Source organism: Vidua macroura, chromosome 2, assembly GCF_024509145.1.
Source record: "Vidua macroura isolate BioBank_ID:100142 chromosome 2, ASM2450914v1, whole genome shotgun sequence".
Lineage (NCBI taxonomy): Eukaryota > Metazoa > Chordata > Aves > Passeriformes > Viduidae > Vidua > Vidua macroura.
In genome coordinates, this window is record NC_071572.1 from 24693654 (window position 1) to 24714809 (window position 21156).

The 21156-nt window shown below is 40.6% G+C and overlaps 1 protein-coding gene across 1 annotated transcript in view; it reads right to left on the reverse strand.

Annotated features, from left to right (window-relative positions):
• The window catches only part of RAB20 (RAB20, member RAS oncogene family), a 28472-nt gene extending 17794 nt beyond the window's left edge, over positions 1-10678 (reverse strand). The window contains exon 1 of the mRNA XM_053971992.1: positions 10322-10678. Coding sequence (XP_053827967.1) covers positions 10322-10493 — 172 coding nt within the window. The 5' untranslated portion in view covers positions 10494-10678. The remainder of the gene's footprint in view (positions 1-10321) is intronic.
• Positions 10679-21156: the final 10478 nt, after the last annotated feature.

Sequence of the window (21156 nt, forward strand, 5' to 3'; positions counted from 1 at the left end):
GTATCATACTGGTAGGGGGTGGAGGAGCTGAGCAGTTTGAGATATTTTTAGTTTCACAAAATTGGAGATTTAGCTTTTTAAAAAGCAACAGCCTGTATCAGGAAGGGAAAAAATTTTAAATAAATTCACTCATTATACCAGTGGGATTTTTTTTTTTTATTTAAAACACCCAAGTCTCACTTGCAGCAAGCCACAAGATTTGATGATCCCTTTTATGAGGTTTGGAAGATGCTGACTCAACTACACAAATCTTTTTCTTTCATTAATTTTTGTACCTATAAGCCACTACAGATTCTGGTAATTTCTCCCTTTTTTGAATGCACAAAAATTTTGAGAGCAAATGATAGGTGGAATATAAACAAAAAAAACCTTTAGAATATTAACAAGATCCTTATTTCTACCTTCAACAATTAAGAAAAGAACAACAGATTTATATGCCCAGATCACAGATCCAACTATGAAGAACAGAAACTGAATTTTTGAGGCCTTTCACAACAAAATCTCACAAATTTAAATATATATGGTTGAATATTATATATGACTAAAAACTCATAAGTAGTCATCAGTTGCAGAATGTAAATCAAAAATTTTCCTTTTATTTCAACTGTACTGAAGACCATTATTTTTAAACTAAGTATGTAGAAGTGGTTGCATGGTTGGACAACACCTTTTCTCTGTATTTTGCAAGAATCTCCTAAAGTACAAAAGCAATAGTTAGGAATATTAAATTTTGTAACAGAGTATAGAAAATATGTAATTGTATCAAAAAGATAGGCTGAGGGAACAGGGAGAAGTAGCTATGTCAAATGCTCAAACAGGTCTTTAGGCTCTCAGCAGGGATCCTCCGTGAATGACTTCTTGATGGCCCATGCAAAGCCAACTTCCATTCTCATCTGCTTCCTAAGAGATGGAAAGATATACTAGAAAATTCACAAACACAGCTGATATCTCCCTTTGAAAACCATGTTAATAAGCACTCTTCTAGATTTGTTTCTTTCCACACCCAGGTAGGTGTGGAAATCTTGTATGTTTATTGAGTTGGCTGCCCTTTTAAAGGAAGCTATCCTGACACTCCTGTGATGTAGGATAGCAAATTACTTATGTAAAGAATTCAAATTAAGAGCAAAAACTCATTCACTTCCTTTGACCACCTCTGCTCTCTGCAAAACACTTGCATTAGTTAAGTTTAATCACCAACCTGAAATCTCATTTCCTAGGCATATCTTCAGGTACTGAATATGAAATTACTGTTAATCAAGCAGAGGAAAATGAATTTATCACAGCTTTGATGCCTTTTGATCAACCCCCTGGATGCTGTACCCAGTGCTTCCCTGAAAGACAGAAAATCATTCAGACTTGGTGAAGAAAATTATTCTTTCTATTCCACAATTTTTAATGGCTCCAAATGTATCCACCACAGACTCAGCAACTTTCTAGATGGAGACCCAAACAAAGGTTATTTGTTTGGATATTTTGCAATAGCAAAATGTGACTCAGATGAGGGATTACTAAGTGTACCTTCAGTTCAGGCAGTAAAACACTGCCACTTGGAAGCTCACATGGCCAGTGGCTTCAACACGAGACAGCAACTGCAGTGAAGCAAACAATTCATGTAGATATAAGATGTGATTGCAGTGTGAAGTAAAGAGACTTAAAGTAGCCCACAGAATATCAGGAGAAGCTCAGCCAAGGCACTGTGAGGCTGCTTATGAGTTCCCTGGTTTTGATTTTTCTGTCCCCATAAGTGCATGTACTGAGGTGAAACTAGAAATGTACTCACCATACATGATCACTTGAAGTAGTAATTGTGAAACAACTAGCAGCCAGTTACCTGCCCCACACTTGTATTTTAAGTATCTACTGTCCCCTTAATTGCATAGTCAACAGAAAGACACCATAACCCTGACTGCCTAAGTTCAGGCACCTGGACATACAATAATAATTTTAAATACCTATTTGTAATTGAGTCAACATGTGTTTCTTTGTATACATTCACCTCTACATTACAGCTTATGAAGCATTCTGCTATTTTGTGTCACACTATTTACTCAGCTAGACAGAGAACTACTGGGAAAAACATTTCCTGTCCCATCCCTGGGTTTTTCCCCTCACACTCAAACTGAAAGAGCTGTTGTTTCTTAGACAGCTCAGGTATACATTTCACAAAGTCAAACTGAAGAATGCAACAGGGCATTAGTAACTTGTTTTCAGGCCCAGAACACCTATGCCTTTGCATATACCCTCTAGGACACCAGTTTAACTGAAGCCAATAATCAAGTTCTTGGACACCCTTATTTTCTACAGTCTCTCCTACCAGCTCCCTATCCACCAGGAAGATGAATTTCCATGTGTCAGCAATTTTTGTCAGCAGTTTTGCCACTGCATTTACGTTGTTTTACTAACCATTTCCCTTGTTCATGACTCTCTCCCTCATACATTTTCAGTATTGGCATAAAGCAGACAGTATTTAAACTAATCTTTCAGCTGTTGAGTCAATTTTGACAGACATCTGCAAAATATAACTCTTCCTTCAGTAACCACAGAAGAAGAATGCAATGCCAGAGGCACAAACTCTTCATTAGAAAGATTCTCCATATTGCTCCAGCCTAGAATCTGTGACTTTTAAAAAAGGCATATTTAGTCAATTCAAGAACTTGAACAAACTCAAGTCCTCTTGAAAGTTGCTCATATCTGTCGAGCCACGACAAACATGCTTTGGCACGATCCTGGACAGCTTTAGCCAAGCACACATCTCAGGTCACTGAGACTGTTCAGGGAGAGTCCTACTCAAATTGTTGAGTACTTTCCCACTTAGGCTAGAATAGCTCAGTCACTTTGCACACTATTATTAAATACCACATGCAAAGTGGGGATTTAATGTGGGAGCTGGAACACAGAAGGTAGCACAGAGGTTCACACAGATTTACCTTAGCCTGCATCAAGTACTCACGAGGTGCCATAACCTCCCCATTAACTTACCTCTGCAAGTCAGTACTAAAATTACACATTAGAAATAAAATTCTGCTTTCAATAAAATAAGTTAGCTAAAGCTGAATAAATTGTGTTACTTTTGTCTTCTGTTTCTTTTTGACATGTATTTTTCACTATTCCCTCTGACAAGGTATTTCCATATTTTTATTTAATTTGCATACAAAAGCACTTTCAGCTGCAGTGAATTTGTTACCTTTGACTTTACTTGTGTATCATTGTATTTTAAATTGCTGGACACAGAAAATAGAGCTTCCTCCAGGACATTCCCCAGGCAGTTCATTATTTCTTCATATTTTTAATCATCTCCCAAGATATTCTGTTCTTTTCAGGAAACAAAAAAAAAAAAAAAAAAAAAAAAGGCAATCCAGTGCACTGTTTCACAATAACAAAACCATGTTTCCAGGGATAGTCTAGAGCTTAAATTTTTATTCCTTCCTCTGTATCTGGTTCAGAGGCTTTAGATACAGAGCTCACTGACAGCGAACTCTCTTCAGGAATTTCTGTTCCTTCAAGCTTCAACTCCTATGGTTTCCTTTTCAAGATATGAAAACATATAGCTTATACCCATACACAGTAATCTCAAGGAAGCCACACTATGTGTGTATGAGGCACTGGTCCTCAGACATCATTGTTTTTCATAAACAATCATGAACAACTAATTGAGGCCAACATAATATTCTGCAAAATAATTTTCTCAAGGGCAGAAAGGAAATTAAAATGTTTTTAAAAATTATTTAAAAAATCTAAAAATCAAAGACTCTTGCCAGTAACTGGCCCCCAAGCCATTACTCACCAGCAACAAACTTAAAGGATTTTATTCTCCATAATTTCCAACCTCTATGTTTAGTTCTCACCTGTTGAGCGCAGATACACACTCAGCAGCCTTCCTCACTGATGGTCCCTGATACCCAAGACACTTTTTGAGGTGATAGCCCCTATGTCCTTCCAACAAGAAACCTCCTGAACTAAAGATACCTCACTACACATTCAGCAACACCCAACCCCAACTGTTGCCAGAATTCCATCAGGTGCAGAAAGACACATGCATCAGAGCCCCCTTTGGTTTCAACTAACCCACCCAACCATCTCATCTGCAGCTTCTTTTTCCCTGCTGTCATCCTCTACTTTCGAAAGTCAAAACCAGAATAATATCAGAGTGGCTTCAATCAGTGTTCACTTGTGAGGAAATGTGTCACCTAAATCCTCCTCTTTCTTTGTTCTGTTGCTATATGATGGAGGACCATGTTTCTGCCCTACCTACCGACAGTTTGCATATCGTTCACCACACAAGGCAATGTTTGGTTCCAGCTTCCTGGGCTGACATCACACTCTGAGGACCAAGTCACATCCCGTTGCCCTGATTTTTAAAAGTGTTAAGTTTTCTTTTATAGTTCTTTTGAAAGTTTTAAAGTTCTCATAAAACTTCTTTAGCCTTCTGATAATGTTTACATATTTCTACTGGAGTTCTCCCACACTGTTCATGTAAATAATGATTGTTTTGCATTTTTCTGTGTGGGAGGAGAGAATTGATAGACTCTTGGTTTGACCAGTGTGGTTGGAGAGGTGGTAATTCCATCTTCCAATCCATGGTCACCTTTGGAATTCTATAAATACCAGATGTTCGACTAAAACTTTCTCTTTTTTCTCTTTTGAAAGTACCAAGCTTTCATTTTGTGTCCAATAGCGACAACACCCCATATCAGGTTTGCCTTGAGAACTAAGCTGGGTCACTGCCTTTACCAAGAAATGGAGTGTAGGATCAGGGGAAGCTCAGATTGGACATTAGGAGAAGATTCTTCACTAAGAGGGTGATGAACAGGCTCCCCACAAAAAAGCACCAAGCCTTTCAGAGTTCAAGGAGGCCCCTCTTGGTCATAGGGTAAACCTGCAAGGAGTAGGGAATTGTACTTGGTCTTTATGGGTCCCTTTCAGCTCAAGATATTCTTTGACTCAGCGTGAACAAGGAAATGTTCATCAACACAGATAAACTGTGGAAAAAAAAAAAAAAAAGAAAGAACAAAACCAAACCCACAAAACTGTCAAAGCCTAACTAAGCAAGGGGGGAACCTAATCCTTTTTACCGGGGGAATCTAACACATCTTACCAGCTAAACATTGACACCTTGCCCGAGAAAGCTCAGCACAGGCAGCTGCCTGCACTGCAGCCTACGAAACCCCAGCAGAGATCAGAAGCTGTGAGCAATTCACACGTGTTCACTAGCACTGATTAACATCAGACATCAGCAAACCAGTCACAAGAGATGTAAGCACTCATTAGGCAGATACACTGCAGCTGACCCAAGGCACAGAAGAGCCTTTTCTAGGCTATGTTTATGTCTTTTCTCCGTAACTATACTAGCTCTGACAAGTTAAAAAAAAAATATATATATACATATGCAGGTAAAAAAAAATAGTTGGAAGATGTAAAAATATGAACCTATAGCTGAGTATTCACAGAATAAAAAAATCAAGTCAGTCCTTGTTGACAGATAGCTCAAGACGAGAAGAAGGAAAAGTAGGAAAGTTTCCTTTCCATAAAGTTAACCCTTACGTTTCCCCATTATAATGCTTCATGAATATCTGCTAGCAAGTTCAAAATTCAGCCTTTTAAAATAGAATTAGAGGATCCTGATGTGAACTTTCTAAAATACTGGTCATTCATTTACCAGTTGACTGCTCTAATACTACGCCAGCAACACAGGGCACATGGCCACTAATAATTAAGAAATCTTGCTGCTGGGGTTAAGAAACCACTTATCTGTCAGATGAACAAATGTCAACTTAAAGAGACTGAAAAATCTGACATATAGAAAAATTTTACCTTTTGAAATACCAAGGCATCAGAAAACATGCCTGAGCACTCCTACAATATCATTAGCTGTAGTCATCACACGTTATTATTCCAGTTTTAATGGTGGAATAGGACCAGGACCCTCAAAACTTCAGGAGGTTTTGTGCTGCCAGACATAAAAGATTACATGTTAGCTCTGAGCTACATATCATCAGCACCCAGCAGGAAGCTTTAGTGTGCTCCACAGCTGCTGTCAGCACTGCGTAGGAAATATATTTATATATACACATATGTATATACACACACAGAAATACATATATATATATATATATATATATAGCTTTGACATCCGGAGTGTCCAACCCTCAATCCTTTTGTGTGATGAGGAAGGTCTTCTCACTGATGTTGTTGCTTACTTTCCTTGTTGCAGAAAAATACTACTTCAAAAAAACTAGTACAAAGGTCTCAAAGCATGTACTCAAATTTTTTAAAGACTAGACTCTATCCAGCAAACCAGCTCTTCAAAATATGCTAAAAGTGTACAGTTACTTATTTTTGTACAGTTTATGTTTGTTTTTTTTAGTACCTTTGAATTAACTGATCCAAAGAGAAAACAACAAATGTAATTTGTTGCATCAGAATATAAGAAGTAAATAATTCTATGCACCAACCACAAATACAACAGCAGCCATGCTGGGTCAGACACAAGACTGTCTATCCAAGCCTCTAACAATGGAGAAACAGCCAAAAGCAGATGGCTAGGAAAAGGAGAGCTTTGGAACACCTCAAACATATGATTCTTCTCCCAACTATTGCTCCATCTGTGGCTTGTTTCCTTGACTTGAATGCAACTTCCAAATAACTTCTCTCATCATCATCAAATTGGAAAACAGGAGATGTTGAACTATTTGTCATGAGCATTTACATAAAAAAACAATCAAGTCTGACAACTTCTGCACACCCATTTTACAGGGCTTGCGGATAAGAACATGAAAGATTTAGACTAGACTAAGCAGCTGATTTTTCCAAGATAAGGAGGGGTGTGAATGTACAGCTATGACTCCTCCCTAAAATAACTGATTTACACTTCAAATGTAAGTTGGTAGAACAGGTCAGGTGTGCACACTGATTTCATTAATGATAACACAGAAATGCACATTTTAAGCACTGTGGTAAGCAAATTTAGTTCTTCCTAGGAAAATGAGATTTTTCTAAATTCAGAGCGGGAAGTAATGCAAAATCAACAGAGTGATTAGTGAAAATGACACACATTTTAAATACCTCAGAAAATCAGCAATTACACATGTATTCATGCATACTTAACTTTTGATCCATCACCACTACTGCAGATATTCTCATCAATCACTAAAGTCTAAGTGTGCACAAGCATCACTTTGTATTACAAGAATGAAGATTCATTGTATTGAAGCTTGCATTGTTACAGTGAAATGCCTACCCCATACCAGAAAAACAACCAACCATACAATCTGAACTGCAAGTAAAACATAGGGGACTTCTATGGAGATCAGTCCTAAAAATAATGCTCATAAGCAACAACAAAAATAAACATATATTCACATACTAAATATAATATGAATGGAGAAAATTTAAAAAGAAGATGTATTCCAATTTACCTTGTTTAATTATGTATTGAACTAGTACAGTAGCTACTACCATGCATACTCTAATTTTTCTAGGCCAAATCTTCCCTATTTCTACATCATACATTGTATAAAGTGCTATTGAGGTATCAAGACAGACATCCTGAGCTGGCACTCAGTATTTAGGTAGGTGGGACGGGTACATACTTTGATCCATGTTCTTGTCATTGCTGTGCTAAAAAATTTCAGATCTCCTGGATGATTGTTTGTTGCTGGATTTCTCTATATATCTACACATACATAATTAAAGAAAACAATTTATCAGTATTTGATAACCCTATAACTACTTCACAGGAATGTTAGCAACATCAGGTTAATAAACAGACAAAAAAAGCTACATTTTAAACTCCTCCTTACTACACATTCCAAGCTTACTTGGTACCCACCTGGTAGAGATAAGACAGTGAGACTGCAGAGAAATAAGAGGCATAGACCAAGGTCTCCAGACACATTGAGGCCAGCAAAAGCATAAGGTCCACACAAAATAAAAATAATAAACAAATAAATAACACTGGCTTTTGAACCCCCTAGTGACTTAACAGCAGAGTTACAGTGTCAACAAGGTCCCTTACTTCTTCACCAGGACAGCAGAAAGTGCATATGTGCCCTGGGAGCTTCTATTAATTCCAAGATTAATGAGAGCAGTTAATAAATGAAAACCCACAGGCCCCAACAGTGTAGCCCAGTTTTGGCAACTTCCATCATTCTGCAGGAGCACAAGTCAACAGGGAGATGGTGCAAGAGCCCTTGTGTGCCCCTGAAACACGAGAGGGGACAGCCAGGCTCAGTGCTAACTCCAGCAAAGGAGAAGAATGAGGAAGATGTGTTATGCCACCCTGGCACAATACAGCAACACTTTTCAACTGTTGCTCTGCAAATAGAGCTTCAGCAATTCTGCTCCAGAAGTGCTGCTGAGCAGCAGGAACTTCTACTGCAGAGCTGTGCATTGGCAGTGGCCCTGCAGAGGGAATTGTGGCCACTGGGGAAGTTATTGCTGAGCTCTGAACACTTGCACTGTCCTGACACAGATATCAGCTGGGTGCTTCACCTGGCACATGGAGATTCCACCTCTGGAGCTTTCCAGATTCCACATACAACTGGAACCTGATTCCTCAATTAACACTGAATAAAACACTGCAATAAGAATAAATGACACACAAAAAGGGCTCTAAAACCAGCAGACAAGCCTTGGAGGGACTTATTTTATTATGTATGATAAAAAAAAAATAGAAGGTGTTAATGAAAATTACCAAGGAACAACCTCACCAAGACAGATGGTTTTTCTGTTGAAATAAAGCCTACTGCTAATCACCCACGGGGGTCTGGCTTACTAGAAACAAGCAGCAACTGGCCACAAGAGACTCTCCATAGTAAAACAAATACATTTCAAAACTGAAGTAGATTTTTAAAAAAAGTACTGCAAATGATATAGAAAGTATATTTAAAACAGAGCTACTGGTAGAGAGCTTTCATGATAGTAACAGATTACTAAATGCAAGAAAAAGCTCTTAAACACCTCCTCCCCACACTTCCCAAAAGTGTTTCTGTATAACTTTTCTGCAGTTTCATTTCTCCCTTTCCTCCTTCTCAATTCCTGACACAGGAAAAGCCATTTTGGACTAGATTGTGACATGAAGTGACACAGCAAATGAACTTCCCTCCCAAATTTCATCAAGAGGAAACTGGAATATTGCATGATGCTGCAGCTCCACAAGTTTCACAAGGACATATAAACTGCATTCTTCATGTTGCCACTAAACAGTTTTAAAAAAATCCAACAAAACATGAAAACAAAAACCCAAAAACAAACAAACAAAAAACAACAACAAAAACCCAAAAAACAAATATTATCTTTGCAAAGAACAACTTAAAGGCAAGAGCATCCATTGACTTAATTTTGCAGGACACTCTGGTCCTTTACATGACAAAGGACAGCTTCCTGACTTAATAATCAAGAGCATGACGTTCATATGACAAAGATCACAAACCACTTCTCCAGTCCGTGCTCTCCCACCTCCTCCACCCAGGCCTCCAAACCACAACCCACTCTCGGTCCTGCATGCCGGAGATGCTGCCTGCCACAACAGTGGGACAGACAGCCCCTTGCTGCTATCCCAGACAGAAACTGCCGGCAGCCCATGCTCTTTGTGCACCAATTTCTTACAGCTGCGGTGGAGGGGAACGCCACGTCTGAAGGGCTGGCAGGCAGCACGCGTTTGGAAGTCCGCGTCTGACACCAGCTGATATCAAACTCAACAGTGCACGACGAGAAGGGATGAACAGAAGCTGTAACCTCTCTAATTCCTGACTGAACTTGTAGCCATCTACTCGGGTAAAAGTACGAAACCAGGCACTGCAATCTTCCCTATACATCCACATTTCGCAAAGCAATTCTAAAAATAGAATTGATGAGATGAGCAGTTGTAAGACCCCTTATGGTCCGTCAAAATCGTGTCTCTTTTCAGACTCTGTCCTGCCGCCAAACCCCATTATTCAGACGACTGACTTCACCGTAGAGCCGAAACAAGGCGATAAGCAGCGGGGCAGGGTTCCCGGCGCCGGCCGCCGCCCCCGGGGCACGGCGGGGATCACGTCTCCATCTCCCGCCCGCCGCTTCTCGGAAAGCGAAGCTGTCCCGAGCGAGGTCACCCACCCCGCAGCTCGTACACTAGGGCCGAGGCAAAACTAGGGAAAAGAAAGCTCTATGCATCCCAAGGCACGGAGGCTGCCGCGGGCAGCGCCGCTCTCACCGGAGCCGGAGGAGAGCGGCAGCCCGCCAGCAAACACCCCGCGAGTGTCGGGCAGCCCCGTTCCGCCGGGAGCCCGGCGCCGGATCCACATCCCCTCCCTGCTGCCCCCCGTGCCGGGGGTCCCCTCACCTGCGGTGTCCCAGATGGAGATGTTGTACGGCCCCCACTGCTTCAGGTAGAAGGCGCCGCCGACGGTGCTGACCGTCTCCTGGAAGCGCCGCTCCATGTAGCGGTGCAGCAGGGAGGTCTTGCCCACGTTCATGTCCCCCAGCAGCACCACCTTCCCGTCCGGCTTCTTCATCGCGGCTCGGCTCGGTTCCCTGCCGGCGGCCGCTCCTGCCCTCTTTCCCGGCCCGGCCCGGCCCGCTCCGCCCGGCGGGGCCCCGGAAGCGGCGGGACGAGGGCCGAGAGCCGCCTCCGCCGGCAGCGCAAACTTCGGGGGCTCCGCTGGAGCCGCCGCGATCCGGCCCCGGCCCCGGCTCCGGCTGCTCCTCCTCCTCCTCCTCCTCCTCCCCCGGCCCGGCCCGGCCCCGCTCCCGCCCCGCCAGGGGGAGGGGACACGGGCGGGGAAGCGGCCGGAGCTCGGCGGCCCCTCCGCCCCTGCCCCGCCCCGCCCCGGAGGAGCCGGGTGCGGTGTCCCGGCCGCCCCGGGGCGGGCTGGCCGCTGAGCGGGGAGAGGCCGGTTCTCGCGGGGGTGTCGGGGCCGAGCTCGGCCTTGCTGAGCCTTCGGGGGATGCAGCTGCGTCCCGGGACGCTCGCGTCCTTACAGCTGGAGATGGCACAGACACCATCTCCGCAGCCCTCCTGGAGCCCAAGGCAAAGCCCGCTCATCCCGCTCCCCTCCTGCGGTGTACATGGAGGGGCAGAAAGTTGCTCCGAAATTAAGGTCTCTCACAGAGCTGTGACAGCTGCCAAGCAAACACTTCTGCCCTGGTGAAAGGGAGGTATCGGGGATTATTTTCCGAGGGCAGGTCTACCCAGTTTCACAGTCAGTTGCCCAGCTGCTGTAATTCAGATTAATTCCATTACAGGTGACAAAATTGCAATCATCTAAATTACCCAGAGATCAAGCCTATCCTTTTTGCATCAGTCCTCTTTATGCCAAACAAATCTGGGAAAAATATTAATAAAATATAAACATTCTACAAATTTGGGGCAAATGAAGGGATAATTTGCAGATGAGCTGAGGGGGAGGAAACAACTGTTGCAATATTCTTAAGAGAACCTACCATTTACTAATTTTCTCTCCCTCCCCACAGAAAAGTGGTCAGATAGAAGCACTTTTCTTAATAAGTAAACACGTATCCTCATTCTTGCATGTCTCTTGTTGAAACTGCTAGGATTTATTTAGCCAGTCTAGGCTTCATATTTATGAGATGCTTTGATTTTCACCAACCTGCTAAAAAGGATTAGCTGTGTGACCGTTTGGGTTTTTTAAGCCATGCCTACTTACTTTTGCTTATTCTGCTTTTACTGACCAGATTTGTAATCTTGCAGCTGTACCCAGTGATATGTAATTTCAGTTCAGAATAAAATATGCTTCAGATATTAAAGTACTGGATATACCCAAAGAGAGGGGATATTAAATGGTTAGGTAAAAAAAGTCTTACAAGTCACTTCAAGGTATTAATATGGGATGTGTTTCAGGGCTGTGTGCAATACTAATTAAGGGGGGGGAATTGTTTCACTTGTATAATTGTGTTGCTCTATTTTTATGTGGCATGTGCAGCCTTTGTATTTTCTGACTGGATTCCCATCTCACTCCTAAAGTTGGGGAAAATATACTCATTGGATCAAAGTCTTTCTCTGACATACCGCAAAGCAAGTAGGTTTCTTTTGGGTGCTTGGTATGAAAGTGTAAAAATAACAAAAATTCTTTTTATATGGAGACTGCTTGCAAATTCCCATGTGCAATATGTTTCACCCTTTTGAAGTGGCAGGTACCATTTCAGAAAGAGAAAAGAAGAATCTTGTATCAAAGAGTTTAGACCATAAGGATCTGCACCTGTAAAAAAAATCCTACTCTTACCTTATGAACTATTTTACTGTCCAGTCCATAACAAAACACCTAAAAGTTTAAACACAGTCATTGATTTACTTCAGGTACCAAATCCTAGCAGTTAAAGCACTTATTATTTCTGAATTTATACACACAATTTAAGCACAATTATTTCTGAATTTTACCAAAATTCTGCTGTATTCAAATTGTTTTCAAGTACTAGTGAAATGTAGGTCTTTCTGCTATTCAAAACAAGTACCAATAGTTTCTAAAAGTAAGCAGAGATGTTAGGACAGAAAACAGTCTGAAAAACAGGGTGAAAATGCAGCTGGGATTTTAGGCTCTGTTAATAACACACTCTATATAAAGAGAAGCCTGCTCCCTTCACAGATGTTTTCTGCAGTTTCTTGAAACACATACCTACATCCCCACATATTTGAGTGGGTGTATTTCCAGCTAGCAACAATCAGAAAGACAGGGGACTCTCCTGAAAGTGTCACCAGCCAAATGTCACTGATGGCAATGTATCACTTTTGTATGTTAAACATAGGCTAGCTCAACGAGGCACCATATTCATCTGGTCCAATACTGGTTTGGACCTGGTGTAACAACTAACAACTATCACTCAGCAAGGGATGTGCACTATCCCACAAGTATTCATCTCCCATTCACTGCTTACTTAAAGGGTTGTCTCTGTTTCACAGCAATCTGTCCCTAATAATCAGGTGCAACAGGAGGGTGCTGTGTGGTGTTTCAGATCCTCGGGAGAATTTAGGACAGTGGTGATCTGAATAGGGTCAAGGTATGTCAAAGGGCCCCTGAGGTGAGCCCTTAAAGAGACAAGTTTCTGAAGTCCTCAGCAGCCTGAGCTCCCACTGACCTCAGGAAAACACGCTCACTAGGCAGAGCACAGTGTGTTTTGTTATTACTGCCGACATCGCCTTGGATGAATGCACTTCGAACTACAGCATGCAATTTAAGTCACCTCTGGTTAAAGTCAAATGGCTCACGATAGTCTGTAATGCAATATAAATAATAACAGAGCATATGTGAAAATATTTGGGAAAACATTAAGGGCCTGTAATTTGCTCTCTAGCACTCAGATGTATTGGCCTGTTGCAAGGTAATTTCCCCAAATCACTGAGTCGCCTGTAGCAAGTCGTCTCCACAGCTGTCAGTATGGGCATGAAGAATGACAGTAGTCACTATGGGCATGAAGAATGTCAAATTAGGAAGGCATATGGATAGGTTGATAGGAAGGCATATGGAATACTTTACTCTGTATGTGAACTACATACATTGTCTGGTGTTTGTTTTTCATTTTAGAGCACCTGAGGACACCTCTAATTACAATGAGGTTGTTCATTAGCCTTCCTGACAGCGTGACAATGTGCTCACCATGGTTGGTCTCCAGATGTTCTGAAATTCAGACTCTTGGATTAGGATACAAAGAGTATCCTAATGTCCCTAAAGAGGGACAGCACAATAAAGTCTCTTACCCACTTCTGCGCTAGAATAAGACCTTCCCAAGAGTAAGAATGTTAGCCTTGTACACAAGCCAAGAACCTGAGCCAATAATGACTGTACTGACGTCAGGGTAACTCAACCTTTCTAGTCTCCCGCAGTATGAAAGCTGCTTAGTATTGCAGGAGAAAATTAGAGCCTGTTTATGTTTTTCCTTGCCAGACTTCTCTATATATATATATTGTCCTGCCTATGGTCCTCATTTGGTCTTCAGGCTAACAATATTTTGTAAGTTCACATGAGGTGAAATGTTTGTCGCAGAACAGGATTGTTTTTTGCTGAGCTGATCTTATTTTGGAGACAAATTGGGCAAGTGTTTGAAAGGATGTGTCACATCAGCTACTAACTGCTGCCCCCAACGTGTCACAGGTGTGCTGTGGACTTGGTGTTCAGCACCTCAGCCTGCCTCCTTTTTGTCCACTGTCAGTGTGTTTGTGTTTTGGCATGTTGAATCTCCATGACCTGATGTGTGCTTTCTGGAGGTACCGCAGGTGACCTCAATGGGACTGTTTGTAATGATAAAGGTGGTACAAACTTATCCTACTTTTAAAACATGGAAGAATCCATAACTTAGAGCCACCTCTATCTCAGTTACCTACTGAATCCTAGACAAGGCTTTACAAACCAAAGAGAAGGACAATAAGGAAGGCTTCTTCCTTGTCCTTAATACGTGCTGGCACACCAGTGCTTTGTTGCACCTCTTCATAAAGCATGAGGTCACTGCAGAAGCTACAAACAGGTACCATTTAGTGAACTACATCAATTTCTGGTTTTGTTTCTGCTTATTGCCTTCCTTTATGACTTATTTCTTCTAATAAGCAGTGAGTTTACTCTATTTAATGAGTATGCATGCTCATGAAACAGAAATATTTGTCCTCATCATCTTTCAGACAGCTGTAACTAGAACTCACTCTCAAGGTGCTTTCTTTCAGGCTACAAAGCCTGAAATATGTAGACAGAGGAGTGGCAATGTGATGAGTAGCTGTGTAGCCTGAAAAAGCTATTCTTCATGTTGCCACTGCTTTGCCTACATATTTATTCTAACATATACTAGGTTCTTCCTCTCCACCCCACAGGTTAGTCCACAACCTAGATGCCCTAATCCAGGGAAATTGCCTGTACTGCTTATCAAAAGCTAATCCGCCCTTCTCTAGGGTCGCAGTTCCACACGTTTCTCCCTCTCCTTTTCCTGGCATTTTTCTTAGGCTGGCACTGGCTTTGGTTTGACTATTCCCTATGACAACTGAGCTTGATAAGCTGATGAAAAACCAGCTCGGCCGTGACTGTGAGTAATTTTTTGCTGGTTTTGTGATCAGCACAGAGGAGGCTGATGAGGCAGCCCATGGTTGGAGGCACTGAGCTTCAGTTCCCTGGGTCTTCAGCTAAGCAGTGCTGGCTGCTCACTTTCCCTTGGCAAGTGTCCCTGCTCTACCTCATCTTCAAACATTGCAGGTTGTGGAGCACCTCAGTTGTAGGACTGTTTTCTTTCACCAGGATTGGAAATGTATTTCAGTGTATAATTTCTGCCTGGTCTGTGTCTGAATCACATCACACTGACAGTGAGATGATAAACCAACCAGCTCAAGACATCCTTATCATAGAAAAGCCTGACCTGGATGATTAGAATTTCCCTGTGTTACAGGCAGTTGAACATCAGGTCTTAGATGGAAACCATGAAGCAACCTGAGCTGTAGATATACTCAACCTTTGAGTGAGCAAAAATAAACTCTTCCCTGATGCACAGGTGCTAGAGATGCAGATGAAAATAGGAGCTCAGGAGGAACTTCCCACCCAGGTCTTTCTTAGGAAGTTAGTTTAGTCTTTGTTGCCAGCACTGTGTGGAGGGAGCAGTCCTGCTGTGCCTACTGCACCAGACAGCTTGATTCTCTCCTTGCTAGTTCTTCCTGCTCACCAAAATCATCTGAGCCCTCCAGTACCTTGTACTGTGACTGGTGTTTCCCTGTATGAAGGAATCAGTTGCTCTAATTCTTCTAGACTTCCCAATATATAAAGGAAAACTTTTTTTACCTGAGCTTTAGGGGACTTAGTGTGGATATACTCAATAAATGACACAAAATATAGGACTGGAAATTCAATCAAAAAGTAAGCATTGTGATTCAAAGTTATCACAATGCAAGAATTTCTGGTAAATGCACTAAATACGAGTTTTGCATAGATTGATTTTTTTAACCGCAGTATTTTAAGGTCTAGTCTGACTTCACCAGCGCATGAGAATTCAAGGCTGTCCTACTATCATGTTCCTGAAATTTAATAGGGCACTGTGTGTATGTGTACAAAGGTACACATAAGCTTACAAGAAGTTACAGAATTATGGCCTATTAAAAAATGCATTATATTTTCACTCTTCCTGGCATCATGAAGGAGATGGAATAAGTTAGCCAGTAGTAAGACAGAATTTACTTCAGTTTTTATAAACTCATTAAGATTCTTGTCCATAATAAGCAGACCCATGTATCTAGGAGACATCCTATGGACTGCAGCAGCCCACAATGGGAATATGAGTGCAGATTTGGCAGAATCAGAAAGCGTGATCCCATTGACTAATATATGGGAGTCAAAAAAAATTGCAACTCCTGACCTTTAAATGTGAAGTTATTTCCACAACACATTTGTGACAGTTGAAAGAATTTAATTTTTATTTGCAAGTTCAATACTGTCATCATATGAATTGTTAAAAAAATTACATATACAGAAGAACAGACGTGTTTTTAGTTGAACCACCTTGTTCCTAATGACATGCATGCATATCAAGTATCTTTTTCATATTAAACCTTAAGTCATTTCTCTAGGCTGTAGCCACAGTTATTCTCTATGAATAAATTCACATGGTACCCAGCATGCCATCATTGTTTCTGGTCATGAAGAAAAGGCCATTGAAGAGCATCATAGACAAATTTGCCTCAGGGCAAAATCCCATTGCCCTGGTTCCAGACAGGACAGAGTTAATTTTCGCAGTAGCCAGAAGGGATCATGGCTAGGGCCTGGAGGTAACTCTGTACCACCTCACATCATTTTCTGGGGTCAGGGGAAGGGGTCCCTTCCTGCTGTCAAAGCATGGCCACGTAGTGGGGTGCTGTCAGGGGTTTCTGTGTGGTGAGCACTCACATGTGAATTGTTCACCTCTTAGACATGTTGTTATTAATATTGTTGCTGTTACTCTTCAGTTTTTTATTGCATTGCTGTTTCCAGTAATTGTTCTTGTCTGAACCCATGATCTTCACCTTTTGAGCCTCCAATTCTCCTCTCCATCTCCCTGTGGGGAAAGGGAGGGGATAGAGAGGAGTGAGCATGGGGCATGTGGTTTGGAATGTTTCATTGGGAACACTAAATTGGGGAACCATTTCTAAATCATGACACACATCCAGTCAGGAGTTACACTTTGTCCAGCCTCTAGCCCTGTTACTACACTTTCATTTCATCTCTTGGCTGGACAAGCCATTGCAATCTTCTTTTTTCCTTCGTCTTTGAACTCCTCCCCACTCATACTGGCAGTTGTAGAGAGAAGTGGGATTTCTCCTCCTGGTGCATGTTAAAGTTCAAAAAAATAGATTGAATTTGGCAGGAAAAAACCAGCTAGCCTCTTTTTGTCCCCTTACAGAAAGACAACACTGTGACCTTCAAAGTGTAAATTGATGACTATGAAATGAAATTCATCACAATGGTTTCTCCTAAAAGTATTGCACCCCTTCATGGGCTCTTGTTTCATCCAGCCACGTGTGGCCCTTGGATGAGAGATGCCCCAGTTATTCATGGATAAGAGAACCTATTTAGAATGGAAATATTAATGCAATTAGAAGGATAAAGATAGTAACGATTTACTTACATATATGAAGATGTGACTTCCAGATTAGAAGAAAAAAGGATGATCAAAGTGGAATTTAGAATAGACAAATATAATTTATACTAGCATGTTTTTGGGGAGCAATACTGGAAATTCTTGTCAAGTTTGTAGCCTTCAAATTAGAAACTTACTGCATAAGATGTTCCAGTCCTCTGCTAGTCCTAGTTTAGAACTAGGAAAAAAAGGAAGCTGTGATGATTTTCTTAGTTGCTTCTGTAACAGAAAATCTTTTCTTCCTAGAATATGAAAAAGGACTTCCTGGCTGCTTTCTAAATTATATATAGAGATAAAACCCTCCAGAATATTTCAGATTTTAGTTGCTAGCTAGTTAGTTGGACTTTCACTGTTTCAATTATTATATCTAGGCATTAAAGCCTACTAAAATAGCTTCAAACATAGCATGATGGCAACCTCATTACATTTGAAACATTGCCATACCATAATGTCCTGTAGAGAGTTTACATAAAGATGGTGCAGTCAGAATTTTCTGTTTTTTCTGTGTCTTTAACCACATATTTATGATTAAAATGAGGTGCACCAGTCCCCAGCCCATCACTTTACATCACAGTGTTTCTGAGAATTAATTTCTGTGTTATTCTTTTGAGTGCATTTCCAATTTCACCATTCAAAAAATTGCTGTTTGTTGGTCCTAGGAAACTGTTCTGGTTTGCTTCTACCCTTTCTTTTTTAATAACCAAGGTTTTAATCATTACTCACCTTGGGTACTCCTCCAGAAATCTTACTGAGATCAGTGGAGCTATTCATAGCCAAGGTATAAATAAGTACGATGCAATTTGACCTTCAGTCATCTCAAAAAAATATTGTCCAATCTAATTATGTAGAGAAAATTCTACTGTAAATTCTACAGCAAAAATACTTTAAAATTGCCTCTGACAAACAGTGTCTAGTGCTTGCAGCTGAAACTTTAGGTTTTTTTCCTGCTATAATAGTTATTCTCTGTGTAGCTCTGTTATGTGAAAATTTGAGCTGTTTGCTGAAGCAGTATATTTTTGGCACTTATGAGTTGCTAGGAATTGCATGCTGCTGTTTCAACGTCTTTCCAGACTGTAGATGCTGCTGTCTTTCTTGGGGCCTGGCAAGTCACCTAGAAATTATATCTTTTGCTGAGGATTCCCTTTACAAAAGCAAGTTGCTGAAATAATTGATTTAGTACTTCCTGAAATGGCTTCAGCTCCGAAAATATTTAAAATTCTGCTTGCTTGCTTTTTTCCACTTGAAATGCCAAGGGGGAGGTAAATACAATTGTGGATTGGCTTTCTTTGGCATTAAGTTATCAGTATTAATTACTATTGTTATGATGTTTCCATCTTCAGAGCATTGCAGAAATGCAGCACCACAATCTGCTCTCGTTTTCACTTAAGCCAACCTCCCTAAAACATTGCTTGAATTGCTTATGGGAGCAAATCAGTTCTGTAAGGTATCCTAACCCTCCTTCACACCCAGGGCAAGAAACTCTTAATCACAAGGGAAAACTTGGAACCCTAAAGGATGAAAGAAGAAGGAAAATACTCAAGGAAAAAGTTTCTATTATGAGATTTTTCCTCAGTGAATTTGGATAATATGTATCCTTTTAAGACACTGAGAAAACAGCTTCTGTGACATAGAGGACATTGGAGAAATTATTAATGTTAGCTGATATTTAAGGTAAATCTCTAATTTAAACAGAAGTGCTGGGTAAAATTCATTCCAGATATAATGCTATATAATTTAATTTACTTTGAACACCTGCTTCTGTCAAAGCTAGTCTATATAAGGAGTAAAAATACAGAATAAAGAAAACTTTTAGAACATATTGGAGATGTTAACATAAGATTAACATAAGATTATTATTGGAGTAAACTTGTCCCCATTTAAGTCAAATAAGGAAGCTTGTAATTCTCTAAAGCTCAGATAAGACTACTATAAAATAACATGGCAACACTGCTATTGAGAAACCAGAAAAAAAAAAAAGAAAGGTGATAATTAATTTAATATAGACAAATGACACTGAATGGAAAAAGTGCCTGAAATTAAAATGTGAAACAGAAGGGGATATATCCAAAGGAGAAAAGAAAGACTACAAAATATTGATTCAAACCTTTATTATAGAATATATGCATGGAAAACAAGAATGGAAGAGGGTAAAATAAAAAGAAATAGAAATACCCAGTCTGACTGTAGACATCAGTGAGTCTAAAAAAAAAAAAAATCCATTCTCAGTGAAATGGCAAGTATGGACTTAATCCCATGGCATATTCAGCTGAGTGCTTAAGTATTTTCTTGGCTCTTAGGAATACCATTAACAGTTAAAAGCACACCTAAATGAAACTTATGCTAAAATTCTTCAGTGAAGAAGGATGGACTAGAATTTAAATTCTGTTATGAGTTTTTGATTAGGGTTATAAATTACCTAACTTGTGGACACACTGATAATGGATACTAACAAAAAGAAAAAATTGAGCACAGATGGAGAAATTGCAATGAACACTTTAGCTGTGTTCTTCAGAGCAAGTAGCAAAAAATCCATCCACTTCAGTGAGCTTCAAAACACAGCCTGTGTTTTGATGCATAAGGCACACAAGTTCACAATGTGCTTATACTTATTGCACATACATTTTGTGATCATAAAGGAGAAAAGATCTGTAACAAACCTTTGCATGAAGGCACAAGAGCTGCAAGAACTTGAAACTGAAGGACTTTTTAAAATTGAAGAATTTAGGCAATTCAGAAAGTGAAAGCGGAGTTTGTTTTTCAGATAAAACCTTTTCCTCGTTGTCTCTGTCCTCAAATTTCCACTACAAAGGATGAAAAACTATCAGGAAATTACCAACAGTGAGAGAAGTCATTCCAGTCTTGTGGTGGGAGGTTTAAAATGGAAGGAAGTAATTGTTTCTTCTCACTGCATGATTTGAGTGCATTGCATGATTAGTAAATTGCAGAAGTTCTTGCCTTGTGGAGGTCAAAAGTTAAAAAAATAAAAGGAGATTAGACTAATGAAAATCAGAAAGTCTCAAAGCTGCTAATTCTGAGCAGCATTTACCTGGAAAGAGCTCCTGTACACTTGCTCTGTTTCCCACTTGAACCCTGCTCACCTCTATGAATTGAATGGTTTTATGGAGCAGCCCCCAAACTGCTGAAGGTACATATAATCATAAACTGAAACTTGGGCCAGCTTGTCTTAAAGCATAAATTTAGCAGGTGTGGCATTTTGGGAGATAAAAATGACAGCTCCTTTGTCCCTTCTGTGGGACACTGAGAGTTCGAGGCACTCAGGAGGTGACTGTAGAAAGGGGCTGCAAAGGTCTCCCAGATTCTGGCCTTCCACATCCTCTAGTATAAAGCTACTAGACCCACATGACCCACATGGAGTCTAACCAAGGTTTTATTTTTCAAGCTGTAGGTGCTCTCTTGCTTCCCAGCTGGAAGGATCATAAAATTTCTATTGTCATGATCCAGGTGGTTGAAAGGAAAAAAAAAATAAGTAATGTGGATTTCAGAAGTATAATCTATACTGGATTTGAGCAAAGAAATATAGAGATAGTAGTTAGAGATTTTTGACTGGAAAAGTTTTTGCAAAAT